This window comes from Aptenodytes patagonicus, chromosome 20, assembly GCF_965638725.1.
Source record: "Aptenodytes patagonicus chromosome 20, bAptPat1.pri.cur, whole genome shotgun sequence".
NCBI classification, from domain to species: Eukaryota; Metazoa; Chordata; class Aves; order Sphenisciformes; family Spheniscidae; genus Aptenodytes; species Aptenodytes patagonicus.
Genome location: NC_134968.1, coordinates 9,391,458 through 9,407,682, shown reverse-complemented (window position 1 = coordinate 9,407,682; position 16,225 = coordinate 9,391,458). Strand labels below are relative to the sequence as shown.

The window sequence follows — 16,225 nt, the reverse complement described above, 5'->3', positions numbered from 1 at the left end:
CAATCACCCCAGACACTCATAGCGGGGGCAGCATATAGGACAGAGGGACTATAAGAGATACAAGCTTTCCTGGAAGAGGAGCTGAAGGCCAGCTGGGTACCCCAGATCATCTCTGATGGCCTCAGCAGTTGAATGCAAACTCAGATTGCCATCAACCATTTGGAGCGCTTGATTGGGCTGCTCCTACACAGGCAACATGCATCACTGGAGGTGCCTTCAGGTGTGTGAGACACCCAAAGAGGCAAAAATGTGACATGGAAGAGACCTGAAGTGATGTAAATGACACTACGTAGGCAGCCACCTCCTGCCACCAGTGTCATCAGGTGTCCTCCAAATCCCATGTCCCCAAGTTTTTCCTCTTTTAGAAGAATCCCCCGCCTCTGCTCAGGACCACAGGTTAAAGGAGAGGGTGAGTTTGGGTGGGATATGGCCTAAGGGGAACTGCCTCTGCTCTGGGGTTGGGGTGAAGAGGCCCCCACCACTACAACATGCATCATGTAGGTGCTTCATGGCCAATACAACACCTCCAGGATCTCACTACGCCTTAAAGGGTGAAGGACCACCGTCACCACAGGCAGTCTGTTCCCAGGGCTGCAGGTGCAACCTCCCTTCCCTGGAGACACGTGGACACAGCAGATCCCAGGATGGGAACCTGTTGAGATGTGTCCACCACTGGTTGGGCTACAGAGGACAGATGCTCAGAGACAGGCTCAATCCCCAAGCCAAATCACAACCTCACAACCCGCAGCCAGGAACAGCATTTGGAAGAGGCCAGAGCTGCCCCAGTGCTGTCTCAAGGGCTGAAATGGGAGGAAGTTGGGAAGCTATGGGGCAGGGGAGAAGACCAACATGACCAGGAGGCCCCCAGCCATCTTTGCAGGGGGATCCACCAGCCCAAATCCCAAACGCATCTTGCTGGCCCATCTCGCGCCCAGCTTCTGCAGGGTAGAGGTTTGGCGGTGCTGCGTAAGATCTGCCTTGCACCCAGGATTTGGTGGGTCTCTTCTTACCATGTCTGCCAGCAACACGTGCCAGGTGACCTCCCACTCACGACTGAAGGACACTGGGAGAAGGTACTGGTGGGAAGGAGAGGAGACCAGCAAGGACTGTACCAGCACCAAAAGCCCATGTCAAGACCCAGCTCGACACGGCTGCGAGCTGGAGGAGGCGATGAGACAGAGCCGTCGTTAAATAACCATCCTGTAATTAGTGTGCAGAGCGCTGAGGAGCGCGCGCATCCCACCCCCCTGTTCCCAGCGCTACAGGGACTGTACGAAAAGGGGGGACGGGGTGGGACCTGGGATCTCCAGGAGTCCGAGGGACAGCACAAGGGCACCAGTGTGGGCAAGGACAGGGCTCCTGTCTTGCCCTTGCGAGCAAAGGTCTGTGTGCCACTCTCTGCCCAGCAGCCATCAGCCAAGGGGGGACAAATCCAGGCTCCGGCGGCAGTGCAGGAGTAGCTCCAGGAAGCAAGAGAGGAGGAGGATGCTGCAGAGGGATGGTTGTGTCTCGCTTGCCCGTACCCCATCCAGGTTCCTGCCTGGAAAGTCCCAGGAGCGGTTGGAGGACTTACAGCATGGGGCGTCACTTGCTGAGGCTCCCAAAGCGGACGGCAGCAGTGTGTGTCCCCCCTTTCTTCTGCTCCCTACCAGCCCCACCAGCGCCCTGGGGCAGAGAAAAAGGAGGTGATTCACCAAGTCATTAGCAGCAGCATGAGATATGGACGGGACACTTGAACCCCAAAAGGCTTCAGGGGGAAAGGGAGGCGCCCACTCTTAGCTCTTCCCCGTAATCCTTTCCACCGCCCGTACCGTCATCGTATCTCCCTCCCAAAAACCAGGCAGGTCTGTCCCCTCCTGCAGGCAACAGTGTGCCCCAACTCCCTGGGAGCCCACAGCCCAGGCTGAGCCATGCTCACTGGGATGACTGGGGAGGGGGTCTTTGGATGACTTAAGGGGGGGTCTCAGCCCTCCTCCCCATATGAGGGCAAAGAATAGGGCTCCTGCCTGCCCACCGGCAGTGTGCCACGAGCCACAGCATGCCTGCCAGGAGCTTGCAGCCACCCCAGTCCACAGGCTTGGGGAAGGTCCTGCTGGGATCACTCCCCATGGAGGGAGGAGGAGAGCACGGTGCAGGTCTAGATTCAGCGAAGAGCTGGAGCTCAGGAGAAGCGCAACAGCTTTTCGGGGGTCTGCGCCGGTCCTCAGGCACACATACGGGGTCCCCCAGCCTGGGGCTCGTCTGCTGTCGGTGGCGGCATGCTTATGGCCGCCGCGGCCTGGCAACACTGTGGCTGCGCTCACCGCGCCGGGGCTCAGCTGTCGCGGTGCACGCGCTGGTGCTGCAGCAGGTTGGAGGGGTGAGCGAAGCCCTTGTCGCAGACACTGCACTTGTAGGGGGTCTCGCCCGTGTGCACCTTCTCATGCACGGCCAGATAGGCCAGGTCCTTGAAGAACTTGTGGCAGAAGCTGCACTTGTAGGGCCGCTCCTGGCTGTGCACGCGGTGGTGCTGGAGGAGCAAGGAGGGCCGGGCGAAGGCCTTCCCGCACACCTCGCACTTGTAAGGGCGTTCCCCCGTGTGCGCCCGCTCATGGATCACCAGGTAGGATGACTGCTTGAAGGCCTTCCCGCAGGTTTTGCAGACGAAGGGGCGCTCGCCGGTGTGCACCCGCTCATGGGAGGAGAGGGCATTGGATTGCTTGAAGCCCTTGCCACAGAGTGGGCAGACGAAGGGGCGGTCACCCGTGTGCACCCGCTCGTGCACCCTGAGGCTGTGCGTGTAGGTGAACTTTTTACCACAGACCCCGCAGACATGGGGTTTGTCGTCGCAGTGCTGGCGCTGGTGGAGGAGGAGGGCGTTGGAGGTGGGGAAGTCCTTCCCGCAGTCGGCGCACTTGAAGGGCTTCTCGGCGCAGTGGGTGAGCGCGTGGCGCTGCAGCTCGTAAGGGGTCTTGAAGCTCTTGGCGCAGCGGGGGCAGCGGAAGGGACGCTCGCCGCTGTGGATGCGCCGGTGCTCTTGGAGGTTGGAGGAGCGCTTGAAGCGCTTGCCGCAGAGCTCACAGCGGAAGGGTCGCTCCTCCGTGTGGACCAGCTGGTGGCTTTTGAAGTCCGAGTGGCGCTTGAAGGAGGCCTGACAGAGGTCGCAGCGAAAGGGACGGTCCTCGTTGTGTACCACCTCATGGCTGAAGAGCTCCCAGGCCCGCTTGAAGGCCTTCTCACAGACGCCGCACTGGAAGGGCTTCTCATCCACGATCACCTCGCGAATCTCCAGCTCGCCGACGCCGCTCGCTCCCCGCTTTGGGTGCGCCGGCAGCCCCACTGCCACCTCCTCCAGTTCGCCCACTGCACTCCCCAGCACCAGCTTGGCGGTGGAGTAGATGCCATGCTCGTCAATCAGCTGTACAAAGTTCGGCTTGGGACGGGCATCGTTGGAAAGGGGCAGCTCAGGGGAACAGGACCGAGACCGTCTCTCCTCCTGCTCTTCCTCACTGCTCCGTGGTGCCTCCTCCAGCCCGTTCTCCATCTCCTTCTGTCTGAAGTCACCCGTCCGGCCCCAGATCAACTGCAGCCTCTTCCCCCGGGAGGGTCCCGGCTCCTCGGTGCTCTCCCCACATCCCGGGGATGTGGGGGCCTGGCTTGTCTCAGGCTTCAGGCACAGCCGGTGCTTCTGCTGGCATGGCCGCAGCTCCTCTGGTGCCTGGTTGCACAGGGAAGCCCCCTCATCCTCACCAGTCTTCTGGTAGGGCCTGCCTGCACCCCAAGGTGTGAGAGAGCCCTGCCCGCGGCAGCACTGTCCTGAGTGGCACAGAGAAGCTTGCCCCAGCCGCTCCGGGGAGCCTTCCCCCGGCTCTTCTCTTGGCTGCACCCTGGCTGCATCCTCCTCCTGAGCCTCCTCCTGCTCTTCTTCACCTTCAGGCCCATCTCCTTCGGAAAGGGGGGAGAGCCTCTGGGAAAAGGGGGGCTCGCAGGCTGGAGGACCCAGCTGCCCTTCCATGGCAGCCCCTGCAAAAATGAGAAAGGAGAGAGTGTGAGAGGGACGATGGGCTGGGGGCAGGACCATGAGGGAGGGGGTGTGAAGATGAAGACGTGGGTGGCAGCAGCGCAGAGGGAGGCCAGAGAGGTATGCAGATATATATGGGGGCGGGGAGACGGCAGAGAAAGAGGCGGGGGGGAGACAGCAGAGAAGGAGGTGGGGGGGAGACAGCAGAGAAGGAGGCGGGGGGGAGACAGCAGAGAAGGAGGCACGGGGGAGATGGCAGAGAGACAGACACTACAGAGAGTCTGTAAAACCTGGCATCACCAATCCCTTTCCCGTTCAGGGGATCGAGGCAGCAGGCAGTCCTAGTGCCAGAGAAACGGCCCAGATCAGCACTTAAAAGACTTTTTACCTGTGAGCCTGTTACTAGCACTCAAAACCAGCTGCTATTCATAGCAGGGAGTGATTCGCTTCCTCACAGGGTCTGCTCATAATTACCTGGTTGGAGCAATAGCTGAGGGACCGGCCTCAACCGTGTCCCCAGCCATCAAGGGCCGTACCAGCTGTCCGGCAGCTTCCAGGCAGGGGTCTGAAAAGCTCCTCAGAGGGTGCTTGGTTTCCCCAGGTGCTTATGTGACCGCTCGTCTGTGACAAGGCACGGTCAGCCCTGCCTTGGGCACAGGCGGTGGATGCACAAAGGGATTCAGCCCCAGCTGCTGGGGATTCAACAGCACGACTTGGCCCCGCGGTGTATCGGGGTGGTTTTTCAGATCAACTTATCAGCAAATGCTCCTCTCTTAGGCTGGTGTTTTTCCAGGCTCCATCCAAGCCCACTGATACCTCCGGAGCCTGCTCAGAGGTTGCACAGCTCAACAAGAGATGCTGGGCTCTGATATCCACTTGTCCTGGTTTCGGCAGGGATAGAGTTAATTTCCTTCCTAGTAGCTGGTACAGTGCTGTGTTTTGGATTTAGGAGGAGAACAAAGTTGATAAGGCACCGATGTTTTAGTTGTTGCTAGGTAATGCTTACATTAGTCAAGGACTTCTCAGTTTCCCATGCTCTACCGACTGAGAAGGCTGGGGGTGCACAAGAAGCTGGGAGGGGGCACAGCCAAACTGGCCAAAGGGACATTCCATACCATGTGACGTCATGCTCAGTACATAAACTGGGGAAAGCTGGCCGGGGGGGGGGGGGCCGCTGCTCGGGGACTGGCTGGGCATCGGTCGGCGGGTGGTGAGCAACTGCACTGTGCATCACTTGCTTCGTGTATTATTATTATTATTACTATTACTACATTATTATTACATAATTATTATTAAAATTTTATTTCCATTATTAAACTGTTTTTACCTCAACCCACGACTTTTTCTCATTTCTACTCTTCCAATTCTCTCCCCCATCCCACCGGGTGGGGGGGAGTGAGCGAGCGGCTGCGTGGTGCTCAGTTGCCAAGTGAGGTTAAACCACGACAGTCCTTTTTGGCGCCCAGCGTGGGGCATGAAGGCTTCAAGATAATAACAGATTAACCAGAGCGTATTAAGGAATTTATATCTGTTAATAGTTGTGGGTCACAATGTTGGTTTCTTTGTTCTCGATACTGATTTGTCTAAACTGCATCGTTCTTGTTTTTTTGCTGTACATGTTAGAGATTGGTGTTGGGTTTTGCAGTTTGCTGTGGTCTGCAGCGATTGGTGATGTTTCGCTTGTGAGGTTCGTTTTTAAAACATTGACCTTGGGCTTAATTTGGTATGTGAGTTTTGTACTGAAGCCATTACTGTACTTCGGATACCACTTCATGGAGACAACTAGCAATTACAGTTCTTCCCCTGAGAGATTTTGTGCAGAGGAAATACAGAATGGCAGTGTCACTACCTTCTTCTATGATGTTTCCTCCTTCATTACAGTAACTTTTCAGTATTTTGAACAGCCTTGGGTAGTTAAGATACTTCTATTAGTACTTCTTGGGAATATTATTTCGGTTTTGTCTAAAGTTAATAAGCAATTTAAGAATATCATCCAGAGATCTGCCCCAAGGTTGAATAATTATGAGTGGCAGGGTGTGTGGGATAGGATGGTGTCATGGTTTAACTTCAGTCGGCAACTGAGCACCACGCAGCCGCTCGCTCACTCCCCCACCCGGTGGGGTGAGGGGAGAGAATTGGAAGAGCACAAGTGAGAAAAACTCGTGGGTTGAGATAAAAACAGTTTAAGAATTGAAATAAAATGATAATAATAATATAATAATAATAATGATAATACACAAAGCAAGGGATGCACAGTGCAATTGCTCACCACCCGCCGACCGATGCCCAGCCAGTCCCCGAGCAGCGGCCCCCCCGGCCAGCTTTCCCCAGTTTATGTACTGAGCATGACGTCCCATGGTATGGAATGTCCCTTTGGCCAGTTTGGCTGTGCCCCCTCCCAGCTTCTTGTGCACCCCCAGCCTTCTCAGTCGGTAGAGCATGGGAAGCTGAAAAGTCCTTGACTAATGTAAGCATTACCTAGCAACAACTAAAACATCGGTGCATTATCAACTTTGTTCTCCTCCTAAATCCAAAACACAGCACTGTACCCGCTACTAGGAAGGAAATTAACTCTATCCCTGCCGAAACCAGGACAATATCCACCCCTTATTCTATACCATCTACATCATGCTCAAGTCTCATATTTTCCAGTACATTTTCATTAATCACCACCCCTTTTCCTGTTTTGTTTTTTTTTTTCTTTTATATATATATACATATATATATATACACACACACAGAGATATAATTCCCTTAGTCTATGGGCCATCCCTCTAAAATGTTCGGTGAGTTCATTTAGTCCATGACTTTGGGCTCCATCTCTCGTAATAATCTTTCAGGGCAGGAAAGATGGAGATGGTATGTGGTGTTGGATTGTTTCATGTTGAAGTCAGTTCTGGTACCATCATCACTGTGCTTTGCTTGGTTTCACTGAAGTTATTCTTCATTAGTCTGGGTGATTCTTATTGTAATATCATTAGTATGGCATGTAATATTATGTAGCACTTAACATCACATAATTCAGATCATTGGCTATTCTCACCCAAAATCAAATCCCCTTGAGGTACACATCGGACTTCCCCATCCTTCCGCATTATCCACCAAGTGCACCCAGGTCCTTGAGCAAAAGCAATCCCACGGGTGGGTTTGCCTTTGCCCGAGGCAGGAATAACCCAAACTGTTTTCCCCAACATATTTTTTACGTGCACTACAGGGACTTTATTCCCATCTACAGTACGTAAAAGTTGACTGGGCAGGGCCTGCTCGACTGGCAGATCCCCGAGTGTTGACTAACCAGGTGGCCTTTGCTAAATGTGTGTCCCAATGTTTGAACCTCCCGCCACCCATTGCTCTCAGCGTAGTCTTTAACAGTCCATTGGATCGTGCAATTTTCCCAGAGGCTGGTGCATGACAGGGGATGTGATACACCCACTCAATGCCGTGCTCTTTGGCCCGGGTGTCTATGAGGTTGTTTTGGAAATGAGTCCCATTGTCTGACTCAATTCTTTCTGGGGTGCCATGTCGCCATAGGACTTGCTTTTCAAGGTCCAGGATAGTGTTCCGGGCGGTGGCATGGGGCACGGGATCGGCTTCCAGCCATCCGGTGGTTGCCTCCACCATTGTAAGCACGTGGCGCTTGCCTTGGCGGGTTTGTGGGAGTGTGATATAATCGATCTGCCAGGCCTCCCCATATTTATATTTCAGCCATCGTCCTCCATACCAAAAAGGCTTTAACTGCTTGGCTTGTTTGATTGCAGCGCATGTTTCGCATTCATGGATAACCTGTGCAATAGTGGCCATGGTCAAGTCCGCCCCTCGATCACGAGCCCATCTGTATGTTGCATCTCTTCCTTGGTGACCTGAGGTGTCCTGGGCCCCCCAAGCTAGAAATAATTCACCCTTATGTTGCCAGTCCAGACCCACCTGAGCCACTTCAATCTTAGCAGCCTGACCCACTTGCTGGTTGTTGTCAATGCCACAGGGCCTTTGCCACCATCCATGAGTCAGTAGAGAGATACAGCACCGGCCACTTTTCTCGGTCAGCAATGTCTAAAGCCAGCTGGATGGCCTTTACTGCTGCAAATTGGCTCGATTCACCTTCTCCTTCAGCAGTTTCTACAACTTGTCACGTAGGACTCCATACAGCAGCTTTCCACCTCCAACGCTTTCCCACAAGACGACAGGACCCATCAGTGAACAGGGCATATTGCTTCTCATTTTCTGGTAGTTCATTATACATTGGGGCCTCTTCAGCACGCGTCACCTCCTCCTCTGGCGATATTCCAAAATCTTTGCCCTCTGGCCAATCCATGATCACTTCCAGGATTCCCGGGCGACTGGGGTTTCCTATTCGAGCCCGTTGTGTGATCAGTGCGACCCACTTACTCCACGTAGCATCAGTTGCATGATGTGTACAGGGGACCCTCCCTCTGAACATCCAGCCTAGCACCAGCAGTCAGGGTGCCAGGAGGAGCTGTGCTTCAGTGCCCATCACTTCTGAAGCAGCTCGAACCCCTTCATAGGCTACCAATATCTCTTTTTCAGTTGGAGTATAGTGGGCCTCGAATCCTCTTCTTCCTCCCCGAGCAGCGGCCGGCCCTCCTCCTCCTGTCCTCGTGATGGCCCTTCTCCAGGGTAGTCTGCCTCGTACACTTCTTCCTCTGGCTCCCTTTTAGAAGCTTCTTCCTCCCTTACTAAACGAGCCGACTTCCGCCTCCAAGATTTCTTCTTGTGTACAGGGGCGACTGATACCGGCACAGGTTGGCTCTTTGGTTCAGCCACAGGGCGTGTTGCCGAGGTCTGAGTGGCCGCACGGCATGTCGCTGGGGTCGGAGTGGCCACAGGGCTTGTCGCCAGGGTCTGAGTGGCTGCAGTGCGTGTTGTTTTACCGTCAGATCCAGAGACCTTCTCTTCCCTTTGAGGGTACTGAATGGTGTTGAACAGGGCTCGGTAGGCATGGGCCAGGCCCCAGCACGTTGCCATGATCTGCATCTCTCTGGAGTTGCCAGGGTGACAGCATACTTTTTCCAAATATTCTACTAACTTTTCAGAATTCTGCACTTGCTCAGGGGTGAAGTTCCAAAACACTGGGGGTGCCCATTGGCCTACGTACTTGCCCATCTTGTCCCACACACCCTGCCACTCATAACTATTCAGCCTTGGGGCAGATCTGGATGATATTCTTAAATTTAAATTCTTATTGCTTACTAACTTTAGACAAAACCGAAACAATATTCCCAAGAAGTACCAATAGAAGTATCTTAACTACCCAAGGCTGTTCAAAATACTGAAAAGTTACTGTAATGAAGGAGGAAACATCATAGAAGAAGGTAGTGACACTGCCATTCTGTATTTCCTCCGTAAAAAAACTCTCAGAAAAGTTAGTGTAATTGCTAGTTGTCTCCACGAAATAGTATCCGTGGTACAGTAACGGCTTCATTGTGAAACCTACATACCACACTAAGGTCAAGGTCAATGTTTTAAAAACAAACCTCACAAGCGAAACATCACTACTCACTGCAGACCACAGCAAACTGCAAAACCCAACACCAATCTTTAACATGTACAGCAGGAAAAAGAGCACGGTGCAGATTATACAAATCAATATCGAGAACAAAGAAACCAGCATTGTGACCCACAACTATTAACAGATATAAGTTCCTTAGTACACTCCGGTTAATCTGTTATTATCTCGAACCCTTTGTGCCCCACGTTGGGCGCCAAAAAGGACTGTCGTGGTTTAACCTCAGTCGGCAACTGAGCACCACGCAGCCGCTCGCTCACTCCCCCTCCCCCCGGTGGGATGGGGGAGAGAATTGGAAGAGTAGAAGTGAGAAAAACTCGTGGGTTGAGATAAAAATAGTTTAAGAATTGAAATAAAATAATAATAATGTAATAATAATAATACACAAAGCAAGGAATGCACAGTACAATTGCTCACCACCCGCCGACCGATGCCCAGCCAGTCCCCGAGCAGCGGCCCCCCCCCGGCCAGCTTTCCCCAGTTTATGTACTGAGCATGACGTCACATGGTATGGAATGTCCCTTTGGCCAGTTTGGCTGTGCCCCCTCCCAGCTTCTTGTGCACCCCCAGCCTTCTCAGTCGGTAGAGCATGGGAAGCTGAAAAGTCCTTGGCTAGTGTAAGCATTACCTAGCAACAACTAAAACATCGGTGTGTTATCAACATTGTTCTCCTTCTAAATCCAAAACACAGCACTGTACCCGCTACTAGGAAGGAAATTAACTCTATCCCTGCCGAAACCAGGACAGATGGGCAAGTACCTAGGCCAATAGGCACCCCCAGTGGTTTGGAACTTCACCCCTGAACACGTGCAGAATCCTGAAAAAGTATGCTGTCACCCTGGCAACTCCAGAGAGATGCAGATCATGGCAACGTGCTGGGGCCTGGCCCATGCCTACCAAGCCCTGTTCAACACCATTCAGTACCCTCAAAGGGAAGGGAAGGTCTCTGGATCTGACGGTAAAACAACACGCACTGCAGCCACTCAGACCCTGGCGACAAGCCCTGTGGCCACTCCGACCCCAGCGACATGCCGTGCGGCCACTCAGACCTCGGCAACAGGCCCTGTGGCTGAACCAAAGAGCCAACCTGTGCCGGTATCAGTCTCCCCTGTACACAAGAAGAAATCTTGGAGGCGGAAGTCGGCTCGTTTAGTAAGGGAGGAAGAAGCTTCTAAAAGGGAGCCAGAGGAAGAAGTGTACGAGGCAGACTACCCTGGAGAAGGGCCATCACGAGGACAGGAGGAGGAGGGCCAGTAACTGCTCGGGGAGGAAGAAGAGGAAGAACTCATAAACGAGGCAGTGACCACCTGATCTCTATCCCTGAGTGAGCTGCGAGATATACGAAAAGATTTCAGCCGCCGTCCAGGTGAGCATATTGTCACCTGGCTGCTCCGATGCTGGGATAATGGGGCCAGTAGCCTGGAATTAGAGGGTAGGGAAGCCAAGCAGCTGGGATCCCTTTCTAGGGAAGGGGGCATTGATAAAGCAATTGGGAAAGGGACACGAGTCCTCAGCCTTTGGAGGCGACTCTTGTCAAGCGTGAAGGAAAGGTATCCCTTTAAGGAAGATGTCATATGTCGCCCAGGCAAGTGGATCACCATGGAGAAGGGTATCCAGTTCCTGAGGGAATTAGCTGTGCTGGAGATGATTTATGGTGACCTGAGCAATGAACAGTTATCCAAAGATCCAGACGAAGTCAAATGCACACGACTCATGTGGCGCAAGTTTATAAGGAGCTCACCATCGTCATACGCCAATTCATTGGCAGTGATGACCTGGAAAGATGGAGAGGGACAAACGGTGGATGAATTGGCTGGTCAACTCCGGCAATACGAGGAAAGTCTTTCTTTCTCCCTCGTCTCGGCTGTGGAGAAACTGTCCCGGGAGATCCAGCAACTCAGAGAGGATAGGTCCTACTCCCCACCTGTACAGACCAGTATCTCGGCTATTAGGAGTCAGCGTTCTTTTGCTCAAGAGAGAGGATATAAAGGGTACACACCACGGGGCACCCTATGGTTTTACCTGCGTGACCACGGAGAGGACATGAGGAAGTGGGATGGAAAACCTACCGCAGCCCTAGGGGCACGGGTACGTGAATTGCAAGGGAAAACAATCACAGAAAGGGGTTCTTCCAGGAAAATTGCTGCTCCAGTTTCCAGCGGGCAGTTCCCCAGAGAGAGTAGAAGGGCTGATCTTACTTCTGATCTTAATGAAGTCACGCCACCGCTGAGTGCTGCTGTGCCAGGCATGCTAGAACTTCAATACGAACTGGAGTCAAAGGCAGCCAAGTGGTATGCCACAGTTGATACTGCTAATGCGTTTTTCTCAATCCCTTTGGCAGCGGAGTGCAGGCCACAGTTTGCTTTCACTTGGAGGGGCGTTCAGTACACCTGGAACCGACTGCCCCAGGGGTGGAAACACAGCCCTACCATTTGCCATGGACTGATCCAGACTGCACTAGAACAGGGTGGAGCTCCAGAACACCTGCAACACGTTGATGACATCATCGTGTGGGGCAACACAGCAGGAGAAGTTTTTGAAAAAGGGAAGGAAATAGTCCAAATCCTGCTGAAGGCCAGTTTTGCTATAAAACAAAGTAAGGTCAAGGGACCTGCACAGGAGATCCAGTTTTTAGGAATAAAATGGCAAGATGGACGTCGTCAGATCCCCATGGATGTGATCAACAGAATAACAGCCATGTCTCCACCAACTAGCAAAAAGGAAACACAAGCTTTCTTAGGCGTCGTGGGTTTTTGGAGAATGCACATTCCAAATTACAGTCTGATTGTAAACCCTCTCTATCAAGTGACCCGAAAGAAGAACGATTTCAAATGGGGCCCTGAGCAACGACAAGCTTTTGAACAAATTAAACGGGAGACAGTTCATGCAGTAGCCCTGGGGCCAGTCCGGGCAGGGCAAGATATAAAAAACATGCTCTACACCGCAGCCGGGGAGAACGGCCCTACCTGGAGCCTCTGGCAGAAAGCACCAGGGGAGACTCGAGGTCGACCCCTAGGGTTTTGGAGTCGGGGATACAGAGGATCCAAGGCCCGCTATACTCCAACTGAAAAAGAGATATTGGTAGCCTATGAAGGGGTTCGAGCTGCTTCAGAAGTGATCGGCACTGAAGCACAGCTCCTCCTGGCACCCCGACTGCCGGTGCTAGGCTGGATGTTCAGAGGGAGGGTCCCCTGTACACATCATGCAACTGATGCTACGTGGAGTAAGTGGGTCGCACTGATCACACAACGGGCTCGAATAGGAAACCCCAGTCGCCCGGGAATCCTGGAAGTGATCATGGATTGGCCAGAGGGCAAAGATTTTGGAATATCGCCAGAGGAGGAGGTGACGCGTGCTGAGGAGGCCCCAATGTATAATGAACTACCAGAAAATGAGAAGCAATATGCCCTGTTCACTGATGGGTCCTGTCGTCTTGTGGGAAAGCATTGGAGGTGGAAAGCTGCTGTATGGAGTCCTATGCGACAAGTTGTAGAAACTGCTGAAGGAGAAGGTGAATCGAGCCAATTTGCAGCAGTAAAGGCCATCCAGCTGGCTTTAGACATTGCTGACCGAGAAAAGTGGCCGGTGCTGTATCTCTCTACTGACTCATGGATGGTGGCAAAGGCCCTGTGGCATTGACAACAACCAGCAAGTGGGTCAGGCTGCTAAGATTGAAGTGGCTCAGGTGGATCTGGACTGGCAACATAAGGGTGAATTATTTCTAGCTTGGGGGGCCCAGGACACCTCAGGTCACCAAGGAAGAGATGCAACATACAGATGGGCTCATGATCGAGGGGTGGACTTGACCATGGCCACTATTGCACAGGTTATCCATGAATGCGAAACATGCGCTGCAATCAAGCAAGCCAAGCGGTTAAAGCCCCTCTGGTATGGAGGACGATGGCTGAAATATAAATATGGGGAGGCCTGGCAGATCGATTAGATCACACTCCCACAAACCCGCCAAGGCAAGCGCCACGTGCTTACAATGGTGGAGGCAACCACCGGATGGCTGGAAGCAGATCCCGTGCCCCATGCCACCGCCCGGAACACTATCCTGGGCCTTGAAAAGCAAGTCCTATGGCGACATGGCACCCCAGAAAGAATTGAGTCAGACAACGGGACTCATTTCCAAAACAACCTCATAGACACCCGGGCCAAAGAGCACGGCATGGAGTGGGTATATCACATCCCCTGTCATGCACCAGCCTCTGGGAAAATTGCACGATCCAATGGACTGTTAAAGACTACGCTGAGAGCAATGGGTGGCGGGAGGTTCAAACATTGGGACACACATTTAGCAAAGGCCACCTGGTTAGTCAACACTCGGGGATCTGCCAGTCGAGCTGGCCCTGCCCAGTCAACTTTTACGTACTGTAGATGGGAATAAAGTCCCTGTAGTGCACATAAAAAATATGTTGGGGAAAACAGTTTGGGTTATTCCTGCCTCGGGCAAAGGCAAACCCACCCGTGGGATTGCTTTTGCTCAAGGACCTGGGTGCACTTGGTGGGTGATGCAGAAGGATGGGGAAGTCCAATGTATAGCTCAGGGGGATTTGATTTGGGTGAGAATAGCCAATGATCTGAATTATGTGATGTTAAGTGCTACATAATATTACATGCCATACTAATGATATTACAATAAGAATCACCCAGACTAATGAAGAATAACTTCAGTGAAACCAAGCAAAGCACAGTGATGATGGTACCAGAACTGACTTCAACATGAAACAATCCAACACCACATACCATCTCCATCTTTCCTGCCCTGAAAGATTATTACGAGAGATGGAGCCCAAAGTCATGGACTAAATGAACTCACCAAACATTTTAGAGGGATGGCCCATAGACTAAGGGAATGATATCTGTGTGTGTGTGTATATATATGTATATATATATATAAAAGAAAAAAAAAACAAAACAGGAAAAGGGGTGATGATTAATGAAAATGTACTGGAAAATATGAGACTTGAGCATGACGTAGATGGTATAGAATAAGGGGTGGATATTGTCCTGGTTTCAGCAGGGATAGAGTTAATTTCCTTCCTAGTAGCGGGTACACTGCTGTGTTTTGGATTTAGGAGGAGAACAAAGTTGATAACTCACCGATGTTTTAGTTGTTGCTAGGTAATGCTTACACTAGTCAAGGACTTTTCAGCTTCCCGTGCTCTACCGACTGAGAAGGCTGGGGGTGCACAAGAAGCTGGGAGGGGGCACAGCCAAACTGGCCAAAGGGACATTCCATATCATGTGACGTCATGCTCAGTACAGAAACTGGGGGAAAGCTGGCCGGGGGGGGCCGCTGCTCGGGGACTGGCTGGGCATCGGTCGGCGGGTGGTGAGCAATTGCACTGTGCATCACTTGCTTTGTATATTATCATTATTATTATTATTATATTATAATTTTATTTCAATTCTTAAACTGTTTTTATCTCAACCCACAGGTTTTTCTCACTTCTACTCTTCCAATTCTCTCCCGCATCCCACCGGGTGGGGGAGTGAGCGAGCGGCTGCGTGGTGCTCAGTTGCCAACTGAGGTTAAACCATGACACCACCTTGGAGATCCCCTGGGCTGGATTTGCTGTCCCCATTCGGGACACCATGTGTGGATTGGTTTAGCCAAGGGAGGGGAAGAAGCCTCCTGAAACCCCGTATGAAATCACACCCCGCAAGGGCCTGATGCACAGGCAAGAGCAACCAGCTAAAACAAGGAGCTCTTCGTCACAAACAGCTAAATTCAGGTGGTTTGGTCTCGCCTTCCATGTCCAGAGACATCCCAGTGAGAGGCAGTGGGATGGAGGGAACGTCAGGAGCAGCAGATGCTTTAAGAGCCTCCAAGCACCACGTTGCACAGAGGAGATGTTGTGGTTTAACCTCAGTCGGCAACTGAGCACCACGCAGCCGCTCGCTCACTCCCCCTCCCCGCCCCCCCCGGTAGGATGGGGGAGAGAATTGGAAGAATAGAAGTGAGGAAAAACTCGTGGGTTGAGATAAAAACAGTTTAAGAATTGAAATAAAATTATAATAACTATAATAATAATAATAATAATACACGAAGCAAGTGATGCACAGTGCAGTTGCTCACCACCCGCCGACCGATGCCCAGCCAGTCCCCGAGCAGCGGCCCCCCCGGCCAGCTTTCCCCAGTTTATGTACTGAGCATGACGTCACATGGTATGGAATGTCCCTTTGGCCAGTTTGGCTGTGCCCCCTCCCAGCTTCTTGTGCACCTCCAGCCTTCTCAGTCGGTAGAGCATGGGAAACTAAAAAGTCCTTGGCTAGTGTAAGCATTACCTAGCAACAACTAAAACATCGATGTGTTATCAACATTGTTCTCCTCCTAAATCCAAAACACAGCACTGTACCCGCTACTAGGAAGGAAATTAACTCTATCCCTGCCGAAACCAGGACAGGAGAGCACTCCCACCGACCCAGCGCTGACACGGCGAGGAAGCTGCCACAAAGCCAGACCTAAAACTACCCTAAAGGCGCCCGAGAAGGGACTCCCACAGGCATGAGCAGGGAAACGGCTGCCAGAGAATAAAAAGCAGAAGAGAAGAAAGCTATGGGCTGGTACGGCAGCGTGCCAAAGCCTCCCAAGGACCGATAAGTGCTGGAGACCTGCACTTCGACCTGCAAGAACTGATAAAACTCTGGGCACAAAGACCCCACCGAGTCTGCCCGAGGCCACTGGCCCACGC

General features: G+C 52.4%; 1 protein-coding gene across 1 annotated transcript; it reads right to left on the bottom strand.

Annotated features, from left to right (window-relative positions):
- Positions 1–1,187: 1,187 nt before the first annotated feature.
- Positions 1,188–11,297, bottom strand: LOC143169486 (uncharacterized). The gene is made up of 2 exons (XM_076356897.1): positions 11,266–11,297; positions 1,188–4,002 (listed from the first exon to the last, which is right to left on the bottom strand). The coding sequence occupies exon 2, from the start codon at positions 3,992–3,994 to the stop codon at positions 2,315–2,317; it is 1,680 nt and encodes a 559-aa protein (XP_076213012.1). The 5' UTR covers positions 3,995–4,002; positions 11,266–11,297; the 3' UTR covers positions 1,188–2,314.
- Positions 11,298–16,225: the final 4,928 nt, after the last annotated feature.

Bases quoted from the DNA above. Each gene is read 5' to 3' on its own strand.
- LOC143169486 (XM_076356897.1), bottom strand. From the start codon at position 3,994: ATGGAAGGGCAGCTGGGTCCTCCAGCCTGCGAGCCCCCCTTTTCCCAG.